General features: G+C 33.4%; 1 protein-coding gene across 1 annotated transcript in view; it reads left to right on the forward strand.

Annotated features, from left to right (window-relative positions):
* Window positions 1–22519, forward strand: part of LOC142342024 (uncharacterized) — a 67254-nt gene that overhangs the window by 19038 nt on the left and 25697 nt on the right. Inside the window, exon 3 of the mRNA XM_075393191.1 lies at window positions 21552–21724. Coding sequence (XP_075249306.1) covers window positions 21552–21724 — 173 coding nt within the window. The remainder of the gene's footprint in view (window positions 1–21551; window positions 21725–22519) is intronic.

Consider the following 22519-nt stretch of genomic DNA (forward strand, 5'->3'; position numbering starts at 1 on the left):
TTATTCTTGAATCTATTGATTTATTCTATCAAATTATATCAATTTATCTTTGAGCAACCGAGTTGATTCTGAGCCGGAGACAGAGCAAGCCGGGGACACCGTGAGTAAACTTTGAAGAAAACCTTTCCACCAAAATAAACCTTTCAAGTAAGGATTTCGGGTGGTAGTGTCTCCCCGACTATTAACCTAGTCTAAATACGAAATTCTACATGGATCGTCGAGAATGCTCAAGTCTTCGAATAAGTTGGACGTTTTTAAATATGTTCATTCAAACTTGAGGAAATTTTTTTTTTATTTTTCCTCCAGAATTTGCTATTTCTACCAGTTTTGTCATTGAGCCAAAAAGTATTCGTCATATCTATCACAACATGTTCATCCCTCATAGAACTTTTGAAACTAATATTTACGGCTGAAGGACAACTACAGTACTATATTACTGTCCGATGAAAAGCGAATATCCGAAAAAATTTGAATTTTCCTTGATTAGAATGAACGTCATGGCACAATCAGAAGAAAATAATTTAGAATCATTCGAATGATTTTGGGTATAATAAACCAACAAGGAATTTTGGTTTTTAAAACCCAAATTCATTCCATTTATGCTCTGTTTAAATGAAGTCGTCAATTTATTGAGCAGACTTTTGAGTGTGCAATTGAGGAGATTTTGGATTTTGTCAATCCAAATAACAAGACAAACATGGAAACCGATAGATACTTATTTAAAAACCCCTAATGGAAAAAAGGAAACGATGATTTTTGTTTCGAGGAAGACGGCGTTCATATTGGTTTCTCGTGTACGTATTCCAGTACCCATTTAAAAATTTGCAAATTTCTATTTGACAAAAAACAACAAATGGTATGGATTGATACGTATTTGATTTTGAGTTGCACTTCTTCAATTGTCAAAACTGACAAAAATTGTCTGTTTTTTCCTATAAATTTTTTATGAGAAATCTAACTGTTATTTACTCAAAGGTGTCTACTTTAAATAAATAAGAATAAATAATTTTTATTCTCTAAATAAATATGAATTAAAACACATCATCAAAAACTTTTTCGTCTAAGAGAAACAATTGCCAAATAACTGTTTTGTTTAATTGGCATTATAGACAGATTCAAGTTGTTCTTGACACAGTCTTAGTACAGTTTCTTATGATACCAAAGTAGTATTCATATCTGCCATGTTACTGGAGGGGGGGTCCGGACCCCCCCCCCCCCTACAAGAACTCTCACCACCGAAAAACTGATTTTCTCTTAGTGAAAGCAAGTTTTTTGGTTAAGTTTCTCCAGCCTGAGAGAAGTTCTTGGGTTAAGTTGACTGGCGAAACTTAACCAAAAAACTTGCTTTCACTAAGAGAAAATCAGCTTTTCGGTGGTGAGAGTTCTTGTAGGGGGGGTGTCCGGACCCCCCGCCCTCCAGTAACATGGCAGATACCCGCTGTTGAAATGTTCGCTGTATATAGAATTAGGTGTTACCTAGGTTTTGAACTCTCACTAAATCTTTTTGGTGAAAACATAAAAAACCTAATATAAGACACCAGAAGCCTAAAATTTTTCAAAAAATTTCAAAAATTTTTCGAAAATTTTTCAAAGTTTTTCAAAGTCCTAAAATGGTCCGAAATGGATTTCGCGCTATGAAAGAGCACTCAAAAGTGATTTTTTGTTGACTTCACTTTTTTCACCTAAGTAGTATAGGGGTCGAAACATATAAAAATTTCGAATTTTTTGAAAAAAATTTTCAAAATTTTTTGGAGTCCTAAAATGGTCTGAAATGGATTTTGCGCTTTGAAAGAGCACTCAAAAGTGATTTTTTGTTGACTTCACTTTTCTCACCTAAGTAGTATAGGGGTCGAAACATACAAAAATTTCGTTATTTTTCTGAAAAAAAATTTCAAAAATTTTTTGAAGCCCTAAAATTGCATGAAATGGACTTTTCGCAATGAAGGAGCTTTCAAAAATGATTTTTGTGGACTTCATTTTGTTCAACCAAATAGGACATGAAAAACTCAGTTTTTGAAGTAGTCTGAAAGAAGTCAAAGAGCAGTCAGAAGCAGTTTTTGTTGACAATACTTTTGCAAATGTTCAGTGTGATGTGGAAAGCTTGGCTTTATTTTTTTTATATACATGTGTAACTATGTATATTTCTATCAAAACAAGTACGTATTTTTGCTTACATGTGTTCAAAATTGTAATGTTTATCTAGGAATGAACAATTGAAAGAAACGAAAGAATGAGAGTTTTATTTTTATAATTATGCGTATTCATGTGTATAATGAAAGTATATATGAAAGTGTATATCTGTTTATAAGTAAATATAACTGTGCTTAAGTTTAGTAATATGTTTCTATGAGTATAAGCTGAAGTGTATGTCTGTGGGTAGAAATTGTAAATGTGTGTATATGTCAAGACGTTCTTGGTTTTATGTGTGTATGTGTTTCTATATCTATACAGTGAAATGTATGTATATATGTCTGAATGTGTTTATGTATTTATGTATTTATATGTTTGCAATCCGATGAGAGAGAGAGAGATAGAGAGAGGGAGAGAGATAGAGAGAGGGGGGAGATAAGTTCCTGGAGGGCATTTAATTGCCTAGAAGAATGTTGTTATTTGTCTCCACGATCCAATAATATTATATCTTGCACACGGATTTTGACCTTCAGCGTAGCTAAACTCTGTCCCATTAAGCATTGGCAAGCAAAATGTCACAAACGAAGACGACAACAAGTTTTTGATGTTCTGAGCATGCTTTGTTGGAAACTGAATTTTCTTCACCTATCTAGCTACCATATTAAAAACTATCAAGACTTTTTACGAAAAAAAATTCATGCTCTTTGTCTTTTAATTCTAGGCAAGAAAATGATAAAATGTTGCAACACAGTTTTTGATGTTTTGGGCGTGCTTTTTTGAAAACAAATTTCTCTATACGCATTCAGCTACCCTTCTAGGATTGAGCAAGATTATTTACAGGAAAAAATTATTTGAGATAAATTGTTGAGAGATAAACAATAAATTGAGCTAAGTAAAAAGATTAAATTCTGTAAAAAACCGAAAAATTTTGGTGGAAAAACTATGATAAGCAGGAGCAGCTGAACGTGTTAGTTAAATAAAGTAGAATGATAGGAATTCGTCAAGAGCTTGAATCAAACAAATAGTGTAATGATGTACAAGAAGAGTAGTTTCCACTGGAACTGTAAAAATAGCTAAATTTTCAAAAGTTATTTAGCCACTTGATCAATTAAGCAAGAAAGAACACAAGCTTTGTATCTGCGGGGGGTTGCTAGAAACAGCTTCAGTAGCGAATAAGTCTTGTTTGCGTATTGGGAATAACACTAACGGATAAAGCGTGCTTTGACTGAAATCTTAAACAAAAGCGAATCGCTTCTTCAGTAAATGGTTCCAGCATACTGAATATACATATACTCAACTATTAAACACTGGAAGTAAAATATCAGAGCACCTCAAGCCAATAAAAATCGAATGAGTTCATTATTGTTCTTTCTTTAATCAAATTTTCTGTGCATTCAGTAACCTGTGTTAAAATTTTGGATTACTTATTGTTCTGTCGACGTTTTAAAATAACATCACCGTAACGATATTTGATAGAGCATCGGAAAGAGTAACATCCAAAGGAATTTGAAATTTAAAGCGATAGAGTCTGTATAACATATTGGGTTATGAAGCCTGGCGAACATTTCGGAATTGAACACAACACTACTGCTACCTACTACTGCTACTGCCTACTACTACTATCTACAACTACTATCTACAATTAGTACCTACTACTACTACTGCTACCTACTAGTACTACCTACAACTACTACTAGATACTTTTAATATCTACTACAACTACTTATTAGTTCTAAGCTACACTAGTACCTACTACTACTTCTTTTAATACCTTCAAATGTTACCATTTGTTTACTAACTATCTACAAAAAGCTGTTTCTGTTTCTCTAAAAAATGAAAACAATAATTATCTCTAGAGGAGACTCGCTGAGCATAAACAACAGAAGCTTTTATCTATCTCAAGGTAATGTGTCCTGACTGACACAGACCGATAGAATTTAGCCGCTAATATTTTCAACAATTCATTAAGTGTTTAAAGTTTTTTCGAAGATATGAAAAAAAGCTGAAGCTATGTTGTATACGTTAACTCAGTAATTTTCAACTCAATGTTAATTTCTTAAATAACAATTAAGAAATCCATGGTATGGTATATCAAGTGGTACTTAATTAATTAAATCAATGTAGGGTTTTATTGTTTAGCGAACCAGTCTAATTTTTAGGAGTTTTTTTGATATGTTCTTTTTTTGAAGTGCAGCTTTTTTTATACTTTATTCAAAAATTGCTTGCTTCAAAAATTCTATAGTGTGTACCTTAATGGAAACAAACACTTTACAACGTATCTACATTATCAAAAAAAAACAGGTTTTACACTATATAGTTGTTTTCGTATGTTTAATCAGAGCCACCTGTTGTTTCAGTTGTCAGGAATTACACAAATTTTCCGAATCCCTACGTTTCAAAAACTTGTATATACAGAAAACTGCTGGGACAGCTTGCCAGAAAGACAATGCGTTTGTTGAGTTTCATATTACCCTTAGCTTCGGCTCAGGTTGTGTTCAAAGCTGAGAATGTAATTGTGAACTTGCTATGCATCAAAAGTTTAGCGCTACATGATCTTGCAATTTTTGTTATATTAACTTCTTCCTAATTTTTTAAATTTCATTTGGCCATTGTTTATCTGAAGAAAATGAAAAACGAATCAACCTCATGAAACATTCTTGCACAAACTCGTTGCGCAGTCTTGTTGCATTCTTGCACAGTCTTGTCGCATTTGAGAGCTCAAACAAAAACATTAAATTTAGGTGTTTAGCTGAACAAATTTTGTTTGTTTTCAGCGTCTGTTTACACTCAATGGGACCAAATGGTTCCAGAGAAGTACTTCTCGCGGAATTTGAAACAAAATTCTTCTTTATTAGTGTTCAAAACACAACCGGAGACAGTATGGCTTTGGATAAGCAAGTAGAATAAAAATGTGAAACATGGTCGATCACTTTACCTAAAAGTTGAACCATTGTGTTCGATTTCGAGTTTGTGATCTAAACAGTATTCAAGGATAATTGACTTTCAAGAAAAAGGCTTCTTTTTTAGTATTCAAAACTCAGAGGCGGCATGGATTTCGATAAGCAAGTTTATTAAAATGGTGATTTTGGTCAATTGCTCTACAGAAAAAAGGAAGTCTTGAGTTTGTGTTTGAATTTTTGATCTAAAAACACTATTCAAGGATAATTGACTTGGAAGAAAGACTACTTTTAGTATTAAAAACACAATAATCGGTGACCGCTTAACTTTGAATTACCAAATATAATAAAATGTGAAAACTTGGCCTATCCCTCTAATTTAAAGTCAAAGTTTGAGTTTGAGTTTGAGTTTGTGATCTAAAAATAGTATTCAAGGGATAATTACGTCATAATATTTGTTATGTTATATAGTTGTGAACGCAAAACATTTGAAATACGTTCTCACAATCTATTTAGACTACAGCTATATATGTGTCAAAAAAGTGAAGGAGACCTTCTGGTTTAACTAAGCTTTTTGATATAATTTACTATATTATACAGACTATATTCACGTGGTCTATTATGCAATCTTTACTGCACGACTTCTGCAAGCATTCTAAGCTGAAGAGTATAATTTTGCATTGTTCTATAGAAAAAAAACAGAAAAAACACATGATTTTCCTGGTGCTAGGAAAATTGGCGGACAGGTCATTTAGCCGACAAGGAAAAAATGAGAAATTTAGACGACAGTTTTTATCATAATTGGTAATAAAAGTCTAATTGGTTTATAAATTAGTAGTTCTGTTGTGATAGTTTCATATCAACTCCCACAGACCGTTGAGGCATGACAATGGCCCGCGAGGCATGGCCAGATTCGGTTAAATGCAGTCCAACCACGTAAAGCACTCCGTTACACTAGTTGATGAAAAAACTAAGGTATACTTGTCCGCTTACAGAATAGTGTTTTAAATTGGCCAATCACAGCTTCAGAATAAGATTTATTACCTTTTTTTACTTAAATTGTCGGTAAAAATGTTCATTTTTTGGTGTGTTGACATATTTTACCAGTAATTTTTGAAAAGATAGGTCAGTGCAACTCTTTAAATGATTAAATTTCTCTGAAGAATCTTCGGCTAATGAACATTAAATATTGTAAAATAACTAATGTGGAGATACCTTTAAGTCATGGCCACATTAAGTAACAGTTAACACAATTAATTTTGATTTTTGCTACCATAAAAACCGACAACACAGACAGTAGAGATCAAATTAGGAGCTTCGATACCATAGTCAAACTGACAAGTATACTTCTACATTCATTTGACCGATTTGGAAAATTTCCAGTGTTAAAACCCTGTAACCCATAGTGCATCAAGTTCAAAGTTTAAGGTATTCAAAATTTACACAACGGATAATGCGTGCTTTGACTGAAATCTTAAACAAAAGCGAATCGCTTCTTCAGTAAATGGTTCCAGCATACTGAATATACATATACTCAACTATTTAACACTGGAAGTAAAATATCAGAGCACCTCAAGCCAATAAAAATCGAATGAGTTCATTATTGTTCTTTCTTTAATCAAATTTTCTGTGCATTCAGTAACCTGTGTTAAAATTTTGGATTACTTATTGTTCTGTCGACGTTTTAAAATAACATCACCGTAACGATATTTGATAGAGCATCGGAAAGAGTAACATCCAAAGGAATTTGAAATTTAAAGCGATAGAGTCTGTATAACATATTGGGTTATGAAGCCTGGCGAACATTTCGGAATTGAACACAACACTACTGCTACCTACTACTGCTACTGCCTACTACTACTATCTACAACTACTATCCACAATTAGTACCTACTACTACTACTGCTACCTACTAGTACTAACTACAACTACTACTAGATACTTTTAATATCTACTACAACTACTTATTAGTTCTAAGTTACACTAGTACCTACTACTACTTCTTTTAATACCTTCAAATGTTACCATTTGTTTACTAACTATCTACAAAAAGCTGTTTCTGTTTCTCTAAAAAATGAAAACAATAATTATCTCTAGAGGAGACTCGCTGAGCATAAACAACAGAAGCTTTTATCTATCTCAAGGTAATGTGTCCTGACTGACACAGACCGATAGAATTTAGCCGCTAATATTTTCAACAATTCATTAAGTGTTTAAAGTTTTTTCGAAGATATGAAAAAAAGCTGAAGCTATGTTGTATACGTTAACTCAGTAATTTTCAACTCAATGTTAATTTCTTAAATAACAATTAAGAAATCCATGGTATGGTATATCAAGTGGTACTTAATTAATTAAATCAATGTAGGGTTTTATTGTTTAGCGAACCAGTCTAATTTTTAGGAATTTTTTTGATATGTTCTTTTTTTGAAGTGCAACTTTTTTTATACTTTATTCAAAAATTGCTTGCTTCAAAAATTCTATAGTGTGTACCTTAATGGAAACAAACACTTTACAACGTATCTACATTATCAAAAAAAACAGGTTTTACACTATATAGTTGTTTTCGTATGTTTAATCAGAGCCACCTGTTGTTTCAGTTGTCAGGAATTATACAAATTTTCCGAATCCCTACGTTTCAAAAACTTGTATAGACAGAAAACTGCTGGGATAGCTTGCCAGAAAGACAATGCGTTTGTTGAGTTTCATATTAACCTTAGCTTCGGCTCAGGATGTGTTCAAAGCTGAGACTGTAATTGTGAACTTGCTATGCATCAAAAGTTTAGCGCTACATGATCTTGCAATTTTTGTTATATTAACTTCTTCCTAATTTGTTAAATTTCATTTGGTCATTGTTTATCTGAAGAAAATGAAAAACGAATCAACCTCATGAAACATTCTTGCACAAACTCGTTGCGCAGTCTTGTTGCATTCTTGCACAGTCTTGTCGCATTTGAGAGCTCAAACAAAAACATTAAATTTAGGTGTTTAGCTGAACAAATTTTGTTTGTTTTCAGCGTCTGTTTACACTCAATGGGACCAAATGGTTCCAGAGAAGTACTTCTCGCGGAATTTGAAAAAAATTCTTCTTTATTAGTGTTCAAAACACAACCGGAGACAGTATGGCTTTGGATAAGCAAGTAGAATAAAAATGTGAAACATGGTCGATCACTTTACCTAAAAGTTGAACCATTGTGTTCGATTTCGAGTTTGTGATCTAAACAGTATTCAAGGATAATTGACTTTCAAGAAAAAGGCTTCTTTTTTAGTATTCAAAACTCAGAGGCGGCATGGATTTCGATAAGCAAGTTTATTAAAATGGTGATTTTGGTCAATTGCTCTACAGAAAAAAGGAAGTCTTGAGTTTGTGTTTGAATTTTTGATCTAAAAACACTATTCAAGGATAATTGACTTTGAAGAAAGACTACTTTTAGTATTAAAAACACAATAATCGGTGACCGCTTAACTTTGAATTACCAAATATAATAAAATGTGAAAACTTGGCCTATCCCTCTAATTTAAAGTCAAAGTTTGAGTTTGAGTTTGAGTTTGTGATCTAAAAATAGTATTCAAGGGATAATTATGTCATAATAGTTGTTATGTTATATAGTTGTGAACGCAAAACATTTGAAATACGTTCTCACAATCTATTTAGACTACAGCTATATATGTGTCAAAAAAGTGAAGGAGACCTTCTGGTTTAACTAAGCTTTTTGATATAATTTACTATATTATACAGACTATATTCACGTGGTCTATTATGCAATCTTTACTGCACGACTTCTGCAAGCATTCTAAGCTGAAGAGTATAATTTTGCATTGTTCTATAGAAAAAAAACAGAAAAAACACATGATTTTCCTGGTGCTAGGAAAATTGGCGGACAGGTCATTTAGCCGACAAGGAAAAAATGAGAAATTTAGACGACAGTTTTTATCATAATTGGTAATAAAAGTCTAATTGGTTTATAAATTAGTAGTTCGGTTGTGATAGTTTCATATCAACTCCCACAGACCGTTGAGGCATGACAATGGCCCGCGAGGCATGGCCAGATTCGGTTAAATGCAGTCCAACCACGTAAAGCACTCCGTTACACTAGTTGATGAAAAAACTAAGGTATACTTGTCCGCTTACAGAATAGTGTTTTAAATTGGCCAATCACAGCTTCAGAATAAGATTTATTACCTTTTTTTACTTAAATTGTCGGTAAAAATGTTCATTTTTTGGTGTGTTGACATATTTTACCAGTAATTTTTGAAAAGATAGGTCAGTGCAACTCTTTAAATGATTAAATTTCTCTGAAGAATCTTCGGCTAATGAACATTAAATATTGTAAAATAACTAATGTGGAGATACCTTTAAGTCATGGCCACATTAAGTAACAGTTAACACAATTAATTTTGATTTTTGCTACCATAAAAACCGACAACACAGACAGTAGAGATCAGATTAGGAGCTTCGATACCATAGTCAAACTGACAAGTATTCTTCTACATTCATTTGACCGATTTGGAAAATTTCCAGTGTTAAAACCCTGTAATCCATAGTGCATCAAGTTCAAAGTTTAAGGTTTTCAAAATTTTTGGAAATTAGTGTTTCACTTTTCTATGTGGTAATATTGTATTATAATACTAGTATTCTTGGCTTTGTGTACTTCGTTTTGATGTTATCTTTCCGAAAGGGTTTCTATGTTTGCAAACGCTTGTTTGTTATGGATCCTATAGAGAGTCGATTTGAGTTCTTTCAACTGAGTCAAAGACAAAAAACAACTGTCAAAAGGCAAATCCTGATTATAGAGGCAATTGAGCTAATAAGATTTCCAGATTTTTTAATGCAGTATTTTAATTTCCTCTGAGCTTAAAAAATGTGAGAAATAAGTAAAAATGTCTCTTGGAAAAAATCTCCAGGTGGAATTTTACTACTGCATGTTTTGCTTATTGCCACTATTGTCAATAGAGACCATTGTAATTTAACATGATTTTTATCCTCATGAAAATTTGTAGCCTCTATAGCAATAAATGGTTGAATCATTATGTACATGAAAAAGTTGTTTTTCACGAGTAATCGTATAGCAAAACCCTAATTTTCAATAAAGCTTTATTGATCGGCAATTTACGCTATGAAAATGTATCAGCGGTCTCACAGGTAGTATGAAAAAATTTTTTTTTCATGGCGCTCAAAAAAAGGAAACCTCCAACAGAACTGCAAAATTAACAACGGTAAGAAAAGAAACGCTTTTTAATGTCAACTTTGCTTTTAATTTGAAAGACTTAATATAAAACAATGCCCAGCTGAAATAAAAAAAAATAATTAGATTGTGCAAAGCAAAAAATTTATAAGATATCCTTGTCAAACAAATATTTATGTACAAGCTGATTTTTCATTACTCCTTTAACAAATTTGTTTTTTTACGACCTCAATAGTTTGCCTTGAGAAAACTCATTGGAGAACGGAGAAGTTCACTTCTTGCATCTATTGGAAATTTTGTTCTGATACGTTAAATGCTTACTATTCATGATACCATAGCTTTATGGATTAAAGAAGTTTTAAGTTCGCGTTAAAGAATACTTAGGTTTTAAATTTTTATGAGTTACTTGAATAACATACTGAAATACTTCAAATTGACACATAGCTCTAAAAGCTACTAAAGGAATTCTGTGAAAACCAAATGTTCTAAGACAATCACAAGTTGTTGCACATGTATACAGAAAACAGTAGTGCATACTTACGTCTATGGTTCAAATTGAGCCTTTGAGCAAAACATGTTTGTTATCTACTAACGTTAGCGGGGAACTTCTTATCGTTCCTTACAATAAACCACGTCAATACTATGCAAAATCAAAAGTATTATACAAATAACTTAATACTAAACGTACGACATAGAACCAGTTACTATATAAACTAGAAGCAATATTAACCGTGAAAATCAAACAATAGGGCCAATAGTTGAGTTTAAATGTATTTGATTTGTCCATTGCTTTTTCTATTGCTTTATATAAGTTAACGTTACTTTGTTTAAATTCAGCACAGTGGGGGTCCAAATGTACTCCCAAATAAAGAATTGCAAGCCTATGTACTCACTCACTCTCTATTTATCACAAGTTTTGCTGCAACATAGTAGAGTACATGTATATATACGCCTTCTTGATCAGAGACAAGAGAATACTTAAGCAAACTAATAAAAGTGCTTTTAGCCGAAAATATTATGCAACAATTTTGCAGAGAAGACTGAACTTCTCACAATATAGGTTTTTTTATTCATAAAAAGCAAGTGGTCAGGTTGAATTTTTTGTTTCAACCCGTGACTTGTAAGAGAGCCGAAGTGAAAAGAGCCGATTCAAGAGAACCGACATTTTATTTAAATTATAAGTTGATAATTTACGGTAAATTTTGCGACAAATTAATTTGGCTCTTAAATGAGACTACTACATTCGAGTATTGGAAAAAATAATATTTAGTATGTTCTAGTATAAGACACTGAAAGCAAATTAAAAAAATAATTATCTTGAAATCATCGCGGACCATGGCCATGCCTCAGCGGCTGTTGGGACTTGATATGAAACTATCATAACCAAACATGAGACCAATTAACCCACTCAGGTACTTTTTTAATAATCAACTAACAATTTAGGGTAATTAAGGGCAACTTTTTGGTTTTGACTCTACTTAAATCAAAACAAGTTGCGGCGTATTCTAACGTCAGCTCTTTATAACGTCGACTCTTGCGCGTATCCATTTCAACATTTCAGAACGATAATCTACGGTTTGGGGATCCTACTCTACAACAAATTTCTGACTTTCTAGTTCTTTAAACAGGTCGAAGCCTGTTTCCTGTTTCTCTGACGTGGATAATGTTCAACCAACATACTTTAGTTTAAAGGAGTGGTTTTTAAAATACTAAAATTTGGATAATAAGCATACACAACGTATTTTAATAAAGCACAGCATTTCAAAATAACAGGTTATAAATGCAAAATACTGGATACCATTGTCTAGTTCATAAGCTTTAATCGACAAGAATTTTTCAGTTCTAGTTGTTATTGTCGCATGAACACCTCACATTTTCATCGAATCTCATTCTTTTTGGAAAATTTCCACTGTGAATTACACATCCTCCAACAACACGAGATTGGCACCTCTTTCGTAGAGCATTCTTAGCCGATGGCTCAGTGCTAATTTTCTGGAAGTTTTCTTCAATTTTCGAGTTTTCTTCAAGAAGACCAGGGAATCGTTCTAAGATGGAAGATATCACAGTCTTTCTGTTATCATCGGGTGTGGATGATGTTGTATGATCAATTTTATCGTGAATGGTGGTTAGTTTTGTTTCAATTCTGCATGATTCGAGCTTTTTCCACATATTTTCCAAACCTTCTAAAGCAGCGAAATATTCTTCATGGCTCCTGAAGAGTGGCATACTTGCGAAATCGTAACTGCGCAAGATCCTCTTTATGTCCATAGGAAGTGACCATATGTCAGAAGTCAAAGGATTAGGTATATTCTGAGAAGTTACTCCCGTTTCTGAGGGGGTTGAGTTGTTGATAAAGTCTTCCTCTTCGGTTATATTAGGTAATGTAGTAACAAAGTCAATAAATTTTTTGGGTATGAGACAATGATCGAAGGTAGTCCAGCTTGAAATTGAGCTGCCCTTCCTTTGTTGTATAAAGGCAATATTGTTTTCATAACGAGTTTGATAGACAATTGTGCGCTGAAATGAGCCTTCAAATTGCGTTAGGATATGATACATTATAGGTTATAAACCGGCAGTTGAGTTTGGGTTTTGGCATACACTAACTGAATGAAATACAAGTCAAGAATGAAAACGCTAAAATATTAATTTGAGAAGCAATTCATTCAGTTAAAAGTAAATATAAGCCTTTCGCTGGGATGTTAGCACTCGTTCTATTAGCCTAATTAGCCAAATAGTTTCCAATGAAGACCTATAACATTTCGAGGAGAACTCAGTTGTTAAATCAGTTAGACTAAATCTTATTCATATTTCAGTTGTAAAAAGAATTGAAGTTTCTCCTAAGTACCTCAGACATTAACATTTCAAGGTTTTGATCTGATTGCTACGTATAAAGCTGAAGAATTGCACTGTGCGCATGAGAAGTTCAGTCTTCTCTGCAAAATTGTTGCATAATATTTTCGGCTAAAAGCACTTTTATTAGTTTGCTTTAGTATTCTCTTGTCTCTGATCAAGAAGGCGTATATATTCATGTACTCTACTGTGTTGCAGCAAAACTTGCGATAAATAGAGAGTGAGTGAGTACATAGGCTTGCAATTCTTTATTTGGGAGTACATTTCGACCCCCACTGTGCTCAATTTAAGCAAAATAACGTTAACTTGTACGTTTAGTATTAAGTTATTTGTATAATACTTTGATTTTGCATAGTATTGACGTGGTTTATTGTAAGGAACGATAAGAAGTTCCCTGCTAACGTTAGTAGATAACAAACATGTTTTGCTCAAAGGCTCAATTTGAACCACAGACGTAAGTATGCACTACTGTTTTCTGTATACATGTGCAACAACTTGTGATTGTCTTAGAACATTTGGTTTTCAAAGAATTCCTTCAGTAGCTTTTAGATCTATGTGTCAATTTGAAGTATTTCAGTATGTTATTCAAGTAACTCATAAAAATTTAAAACCTAGGTATTCTTTAACGCGAACTTAAAACTTCTTTAATCCATAAAGCTATGGTATCATGAATAGTAAGCATTTAACGTATCAGAACGAATTTTCCAATAGATGCAAGAAGTGAACTTCTCCGTTCTCCAATGAGTTTTCTCAAGGCAAACTATTGAGGTCGTAAAAAACAAATTTGTTAAAGGAGTAATGAAAAATCAGCTTGTACATAAATATTTGTTTGACAAGGATATCTTATAAATTTTTTGCTTTGCACAATCTAAGTCTTTTTTTATTTCAGCTGGGCATTGTTTTATATTAAGTCTTTCAAATTAAAAGCAAAGTAGCAAAGTTGACATTAAAAAGCGTTTCTTTTCTTACCTTTGTTAATTTTGCAGTTCTGTTGGAGGTTTCCTTTTTTTGAGCGCCATGAAAAAAAATTTTCATACTACCTGTGAGACCGCTGATTCAATTTCATAGCGTAAATTGCCGATCAATAAAGCTTTATTGAAAATTAGGGTTTTGCTATACGATTACTCGTGAAAAACAACTTTTTCATGTACATAATGATTCAACCATTTATTGCTATAGAGGCTACAAATTTTCATGAGGATAAAAATCATGTTAAATTACAATGGTCTCTATTGACAATAGTGGCAATAAGCAAAACATGCAGTAGTAAAATTCCACCTGGAGATTTTTTCCAAGAGACATTTTTACTTATTTCTCACATTTTTTAAGCTCAGAGGAAATTAAAATACTGCATTAAAAAATCTGGAAATCTTATTAGCTCAATTGCCTCTATAATCAGGATTTGCCTTTTGACAGTTGTTTTTTGTCTTTGACTCAGTTGAAAGAACTCAAATCGACTCTCTATAGGATCCATAACAAACAAGCGTTTGCAAACATAGAAACCCTTTCGGAAAGATAACATCAAAACGAAGTACACAAAGCCAAGAATACTAGTATTATAATACAATATTACCACATAGAAAAGTGAAACACTAATTTCCAAAAATTTTGAAAACCTTAAACTTTGAACTTGATGCACTATGGATTACAGGGTTTTAACACTGGAAATTTTCCAAATCGGTCAAATGAATGTAGAAGAATACTTGTCAGTTTGACTATGGTATCGAAGCTCCTAATCTGATCTCTACTGTCTGTGTTGTCGGTTTTTATGGTAGCAAAAATCAAAATTAGTTGTGTTAACTGTTACTTAATGTGGCCATGACTTAAAGGTATCTCCAAATTAGTTATTTTACAATATTTAATGTTCATTAGCCGAATATTCTTCAGAGAAATTTAATCATTTAAAGAGTTGCACTGAGCTATCTTTTCAAAAATTACTGGTAAAATATTTCCACACACCAAAAAATGAACATTTTTACCGACAATTTAAGTAGAATGAGCAATAAATCTTATTCTGAAGCTGTGATTGGCCAATTTAAAACACTATTCTGTAAGCGGACAAGTATACCTTAGTTTTTTCATCAACTAGTGTAACGGAGGGCTTTACGTGGTTGGACTGCATTTAACCGCATCTGGCCATGCCTCGCGGGCCATGGTCATGCCTCAACGGTCTGTGGGAGTTGATATGAAACTATCACAACCGAACTACTAATTTATAAACCAATTAGACTTTCATTACCAATTATGATAAAAACTGTCGTCTAAATTTCTCATTTTTTCCTTGTCGGCTAAATGACCTGTCCGCCAATTTTCCTAGCACCAGGAAAATCATGTGTTTTTTCTGTTTTTTTTCTATAGAATAATGCAAAATTATACTCTTCAGCTTAGAATGCTTGCAGAAGTCGTGCAGTAAAGATTGCATAATAGACCACGTGAATATAGTCTGTATAAAATCGTAAATTATATCAAAAAGCTTAGTTAAACCAGAAGGTCTCCTTCACTTTTTTGACACATATATAGCTGTAGTCTAAATAGATTGTGAGAACGTATTTCAAATGTTTTGCGTTCACAACTATATAACATAACAACTATTATGACGTAATTATCCCTTGAATACTATTTTTAGATCACAAACTCAAACTCAAACTCAAACTTTGACTTTAAATTAGAGGGATAGGCCAAGTTTTCACATTCTATTATATTTGGTAATTCAAAGTCAACCGGTCACCGATTATTGTGTTTTTAATACTAAAAGTAGTCTTTCTTCAAAGTCAATTATCCTTGAATAGTGTTTTTAGATCAAAAATTCAAACACAAACTCAAGACTTCCTTTTTTCTGTAGAGCAATCGACCAAAATCACCATTTTAAAATAAACTTGCTTATCGAAATCCATGCCGCCTCTGAGTTTTGAATACTAAAAAAGAAGCCTTTTTCTTAAAAGTCAATTATCCTTGAATACTGTTTAGATCACAAACTCGAAATCGAACACAATGGTTCAACTTTTAGGTAAAGTGATCGACCATGTTTCACATTTTTATTCTACTTGCTTATCCAAAGCCATACTGTCTCCGGTTGTGTTTTGAACACTTATAAAGAAGAATTTTGTTTCAAATTCCGCGAGAAGTACTTCTCTGGAACCATTTGGTCCCAGTGAGTGTAAACAGACGCTGAAAACAAACAAAATTTGTTCAGCTAAACACCTAAATTTAATGTTTTTGTTTGAGCTCTCAAATGCGACAAGACTGTGCAAGAATGCAACAAGACTGCGCAACGAGTTTGTGCAGATTGTTTCATGAGGTTGATTCGTTTTTCATTTTCCTCAGATAAACAATGACCAAATGAAATTTAACAAATTAAGAAGAAGTTAATATAACAAAAATTGCAAGATCATGTAGCGCTAAACTTTTGATGCATAGCAAGTTCACAATTACAGTCTCAGCTTTGAACACATCCTGAGCCGAAGCTAAGGTTAATATGAAACTCAACAAACGCATTGTCTTTCTGGCAAGCTATCCCAGCAGTTTTCTGTCTATACAAGTTTTTGAAACGTAGGGATTCGGAAAATTTGTGTAATTCCTGACAACTGAAACAACAGGTGGCTCTGAATAAACATACGAAAACAACTATATAGTGTAAAACCTGTTTTTTTTTGATAATGTAGATACGTTGTAAAGTGTTTGTTTCCATTAAAGTACACACTATAGAATTTTTGAAGCAAGCAATTTTTGAATAAAGTATAAAAAAAGTTGCACTTCAAAAAAAGAACATATCAAAAAAACTCCTAAAAATTAGACTGGTTCGCTAAACAATAAAACCCTACATTGATTTAATTAATTAAGTACCACTTGATATACCATACCATGGATTCCTTAATTGTTATTTAAGAAATTAACATTGAGTTGAAAATTACTGAGTTAACGTATACAACATAGCTTCAGCGTTTTTTATATCTTCGAAAAAACTTTAAACACTTAATGAATTGTTGAAAATATTAGCGGCTAAATTCTATCGGTCTGTGTTAGTCAGGACACATTACCTTGAGATAGATAAAAGCTTCTGTTGTTTATGCTCAGCGAGTCTCCTCTAGAGATAATTATTGTTTTCATTTTTTAGAGAAACAGAAACAGCTTTTTGTAGATAGTTAGTAAACAAATGGTAACATTTGAAGGTATTAAAAGAAGTAGTAGTAGGTACTTGTGTAACTTAGAACCAATAAGTAGTTGTAGTAGATATTAATAGTATCTAGTAGTAGTTGTAGGTAGTACTAGTAGGTAGCAGTAGTAGTAGTAGGTACTAATTGTAGATAGTAGTTGTAGATAGTAGTAGTAGGCAGTAGCAGTAGTAGGTAGCAGTAGTGTTGTGTTCAATTCCGAAATGTTCGCCAGGCTTCATAACCCAATTTGTTATACAGACTCTGTCGCTTTAAATTTCAAATTCCTTTGGATGTTACTCTTCCCGATGCTCTATCAAATATCGTTACGGTGATGTTATTTTAAAACGTCGACAGAACAATAAGTAATCCAAAATTTTAACACAGGTTACTGAATGCACAGAAAATTTGATTCAAGAAAGAACAATAATGAACTCATTCGATTTTTATTGGCTTGAGGTGCTCTGATATTTTACCTCCAGTGTTTAATAGTTGAGTATATGTATATTCAGTATGCTGGAACCATTTACTGAAGAAGCGATTCGCTTTTGTTTAAGATTTCAGTCAAAGCACGTTAGTGTTATTCCCAATACGCAAACAAGACTTATTCGCTACTGAAGCTGTTTCTAGCAACCCCCCGCAGATACAAAGCTTGTGTTCTTTCTTGCTTAATTGATCAAGTGGCTAAATAAGTTTTGAAAATTTAGCTATTTTTACAGTTCCAGTGGAAACTACTCTTCTTGTACATCATTACACTATTTGTTTGATTCAAGCTCTTGACGAATTCCTATCATTCTACTTTATTTAACTAACACGTTCAGCTGCTCCTGCTTATCATAGTTTTTCCACCAAATTTTTTCGGTTTTTTACAGAATTTAATCTTTTTACTTAGCTCAATTTATTGTTTATCTCTCAACAATTTATCTCAAATAATTTTTTCCTGTAATTAATCTTGCTCAATCCTAGAAGGGTAGCTGAATGCGTATAGAGAAATTTGTTTTCAAAAAAGCATGCCCAGAACATCAAAAAGTTGTTTTTGTCTTCTGTGTTGCCAAATTTTATCATTTTCTTGCCAAGGAGTAAATGACAAAGAGCATGAATTCGTTTTTTTTTAAGAAAAATCTTAATAGTTTTTTATTATGGTAGCTAGATAGGAGAAGAAATTTCAGTTTTCAACAAAGCATGCTCAGAACATCAAAAAGTTGTTTTTGTCTTCTGTGTTGCAACATTTTATCATTTTCTTGCCTAGGATTAAAAGACAAAGAGCATGAATTTTTTTTCGTAAAAATCTTGATAGTTCTTAATATGGTAGCTAGATAGGTGAAGAAAATTCAGTTTTCAACAAAGCATGCTCAGAACATCAACAAATTGTTGTCGTCTTCGTTTGTGACATTTTGCTTGCCAATGCTTAATGGGACAGAGTTTAGCTACGCTGAAGGTCAAAATCCGTGTGCAAGATATAATATTTTTGGATCGTGGAGACAAATAACAACATTCTTCTAGGCAATTAAATGCCCTCCAGGAACTTATTTCCCCCCTCTCTCTATCTCTCTCCCTCTCTCTATCTCTCTATCTCTCTCATCGGATTGCAAACATATAAATACATAAATACATAAACACATTCAGACATATATACATACATTTCACTGTATAGATATAGAAACACATACACACATAAAACCAAGAACGTCTTGACATATACACACATTTACAATTTCTACCCACAGACATACACTTCAGCTTATACTCATAGAAATATATTACTAAACTTAAGCACAGTTATGTTTACTTATAAACAGATATACACTTTCATATATACTTTCATTATACACATGAATACGCATAATTATATAAATAAAGATCTCATTCTTTCGTTTCTTTCAATTGTTCATTCCTACATAAACATTACAATTTTGAACACATGTAAGCAAAAATACGTACTTGTTTTGATAGAAATATACATAGTTACACATGTATATAAAAAAAATAAAGCCAAGCTTTCCACATCACACTGAACATTTGCAAAAGTATTGTCAACAAAAACTGCTTCTGACTGCTCTTTGACTTCTTTCAGACTACTTCAAAATCTGAGTTTTTCATGTCCTATTTGGTTGAACAAAATGAAGTAAGTCCACAAAAATCATTTTTGAAAGCTCCTTCATTGCGAAAAGTCCATTTCATGCAATTTTAGGGCTTCAAAAAATTTTTGAAATTTTTTTTTCAGAAAAAAAACGAAATTTTTGTATGTTTCGAACCCTATACTACTTAGGTGAAAAAAGTGAAGTCAACAAAAAATTACTTTTGAGTGCTCTTTCATAGCGCAAAATCCATTTCAGACCATTTTAGGACTCCAAAAAATTTTGAAATTTTTTTTCAAAAAATTCGAAATTTTTATATGTTTCGACCCCTATACTACTTAGGTGAAAAAAGTGAAGTCAACAAAAAATCACTTTTGAGTGCTCTTTCATAGCGCAAAATCCATTTCAGACCATTCTAGGACTTTGAAAAACTTTGAAACATTTTCGAAAAATTTTTGAAATTTTTTGAAAAATTTTAGGCTTCTGGTGTCTTATATTAGGTTTTTTATGTTTTGACCAAAAAGATTTAGTGAGAGTTCAAAAGCTAGGTAACAACTAATTCTATATACAGCGAACATTTCAACAGCGGATATCTGCCATGTTACTGGAGGGCGGGGGGTCCGGACACCCCCCCTACAAGAACTCTCACCACCGAAAAGCTGATTTTCTCTTAGTGAAAGCAAGTTTTTTGGTTTAGTTTCGCCGGTCAACTTAACTCAAGAACTTCTCTCAGGCTGGCGAAACTTAACCAAAAAACTTGCTTTCACTAAGAGAAAATCAGTTTTTCGGTGGTGAGAGTTCTTGTAGGGGGGGGGGGGGGTGTCCGGACCCCCCCTCCAGTACCATGGCAGATATGAATACTACTTACCAATTTATTTCAATTTTCTGCACCAAACCCTTTAGTTTGGACAAAATTATGAGAAGTTTGTAAAACGTTGTACGAGTATATGGATTTCAGTAAAAAGTTAAACATTAAAAATGTATTTTTTTTCTAAGTTGATTAACATAAAAATTTTTTCACTCAGGTTCATGTGGGTTGGGCAATCTTTCAAAATTTTTCTATGAAAAGCAGATAGAACAGTGATCTTTAATTATTGTTTTGAACTTCCAAAATATTTTTGATACGAAATGAAATTTACGGTTAAAAAATTTCGATTAATTATTGTAGTATTACAAGAGCCGTTAAAGGAACGGATAATTAATCCCGCATTGGAGTGAACGTATTTAGGCGGTAATTGACCAGTCTTTCACTGCGCGCTAAAAAAAACTAACGCTCGTTAAGAATACCAGTACAAAAGTATTCAAACAACTTAATTCGACTTATTTAAATTAACACAACTTTAGGCCTGGATCTCCTCGCTTATATCCAGGATAGAAAATATGCGTTGTTGAGCGTAGGTGGCCCGTATTACCGCACTTACTTTTGATTTAATTTACTTATGGTTTGGCAGTTGCAATGCAGATCTTTTCCCCAAGTTAATAAAGATGAAGCAGATTGCTTCAGGGGAAAAGTCAATAGATTCTCATAAAAAGCACCCAAGAAAATCATAATTGCTGCGATTTTAGAAAAGGGGAAGGCAGAAATTAGGCGCCTGCTTGATGAATAATTGACAATCTGATTTTAGATTTCTATTAGTTTTTGGAGTTTCAAAAATTTATCAGATATAAAAAAAGAGTTAAAACTCTTGCCTTCTCGGCCAATAGGAAAATTGAGAAGCACTTCACTATGAACGTGAGTTTGTGATGTAACAGTTAAGAGCCATAAAGGCTCTGATAAGACCTAGAATATCATCGGTGATCAAACCTTCTCTTGTTTCTGATACGATTCTGAAAATGTTTCAAACATTAAGCAGTTGGTGGCACCAGAAAATCTTTTGAGGTAAATCTCCTCTTTTTGCTCCCAATTTTTAACATTGTTCTACATTTAAAACAGTACAATTTTAAAAGGAAAGTTTTAATGTTGTGAGGTCCGGTGGGACCAAATTGTTCTCTTGCAGGATTTGATTAAAAATTTTTTCGTTAAGAACTCAAAAACTGATTTTGTCTTGAAGATATTTGATAAGAATCTTCGTATCTTTACAGACATTTTATAGGCAGTCACATTGGTAGTCACAAGGGATAGCTATTTTCTGCAAGATTAGATTGTTGGCCTATGCAAAAAAATTGTGGTTTTGTAGATGAGGGAGGGGGTGGGGGGGGGGGTGGCTGAGCAAATATTTTAACATTTTCAATTCCACCAGCTACAAACTTTTACTTTTTCAGCTTCGGATGGCTACTACAAAATCAAAGTGAGGGGGATTGAAACAGAAGCCTACTGCGTCATGAGCGAAGTAGAAGATGGTCTCACGTTCATTGATGTTCAAGATGCATATACTGAATTCAACAATGGCCCAAATGATCCAGCAACGATGAGATACAGTAAAATCCGACTGCAGGCCTCACACCAATTTCCCTTAATCAGTCGAGATCGGTTAAAAAAATTCTCCAAGTGTTCGCCAAACTAGGTTTTTGGGAAAACAACTCCATCTGTCTAGTTCCCTGGGCTAAGAGGACAACAATTTGCCCCCCCCCCCCCCCCCCCAACTCTCATTCACACTCGTACACACACATCCCGGGTTGAGGTTCCAGGTACAATCAAGTTTGTCCAGACTGAAGGCGAACGCAAAAGGAGAGCTTTGTATGATCAAAATTAGGTTCATGGATGAAGTCTGCAACCTGATACATGTGTTGGTCAGACCGAAATGAGTAGCAGACGGGGGGGGGGGGGTGCGAACCAAATTAATGGTCTGGGATGAATAGTGGTTACGCCGTCGGTCTTGTCAAAATTATCATTTTGGTCTGGTTGGTCTGGTAAATGCCCATAATGGTCGGCCCAAGTTCTGGTCACAAGTCTCGATTAAGTTATTTTCAGTCTGGGAATGGTCTGAATAGTCTGAAACATCTTGGCAACACTGACTGAAGTCTAATTCGTTTCGCCAAGAGTGACTAACATCTGGTCGGTATGGTCAATACCAACGTTTTGGCCTCGCCGATCTGGACTCCCCGACCGCCACACAAATTCGACTGGCCACTACCAGTCTCCTGTCGCGGATCTCATCCTGGGATAGTCTGAAAAAAATCGAGTAAGGACTTGACATTTTTAAAAATTTCCACAATAATTTAATGGGATAAGTTGTATCTAAGGTGATAGGGAAACTCAAAATTAGAAAAAGAATAATGCAGCATGTGCT

Source organism: Convolutriloba macropyga, chromosome 7 (assembly GCF_964194025.1).
Source record: "Convolutriloba macropyga chromosome 7, txConMacr16.3, whole genome shotgun sequence".
Classification (NCBI taxonomy): domain Eukaryota; kingdom Metazoa; phylum Xenacoelomorpha; order Acoela; family Convolutidae; genus Convolutriloba; species Convolutriloba macropyga.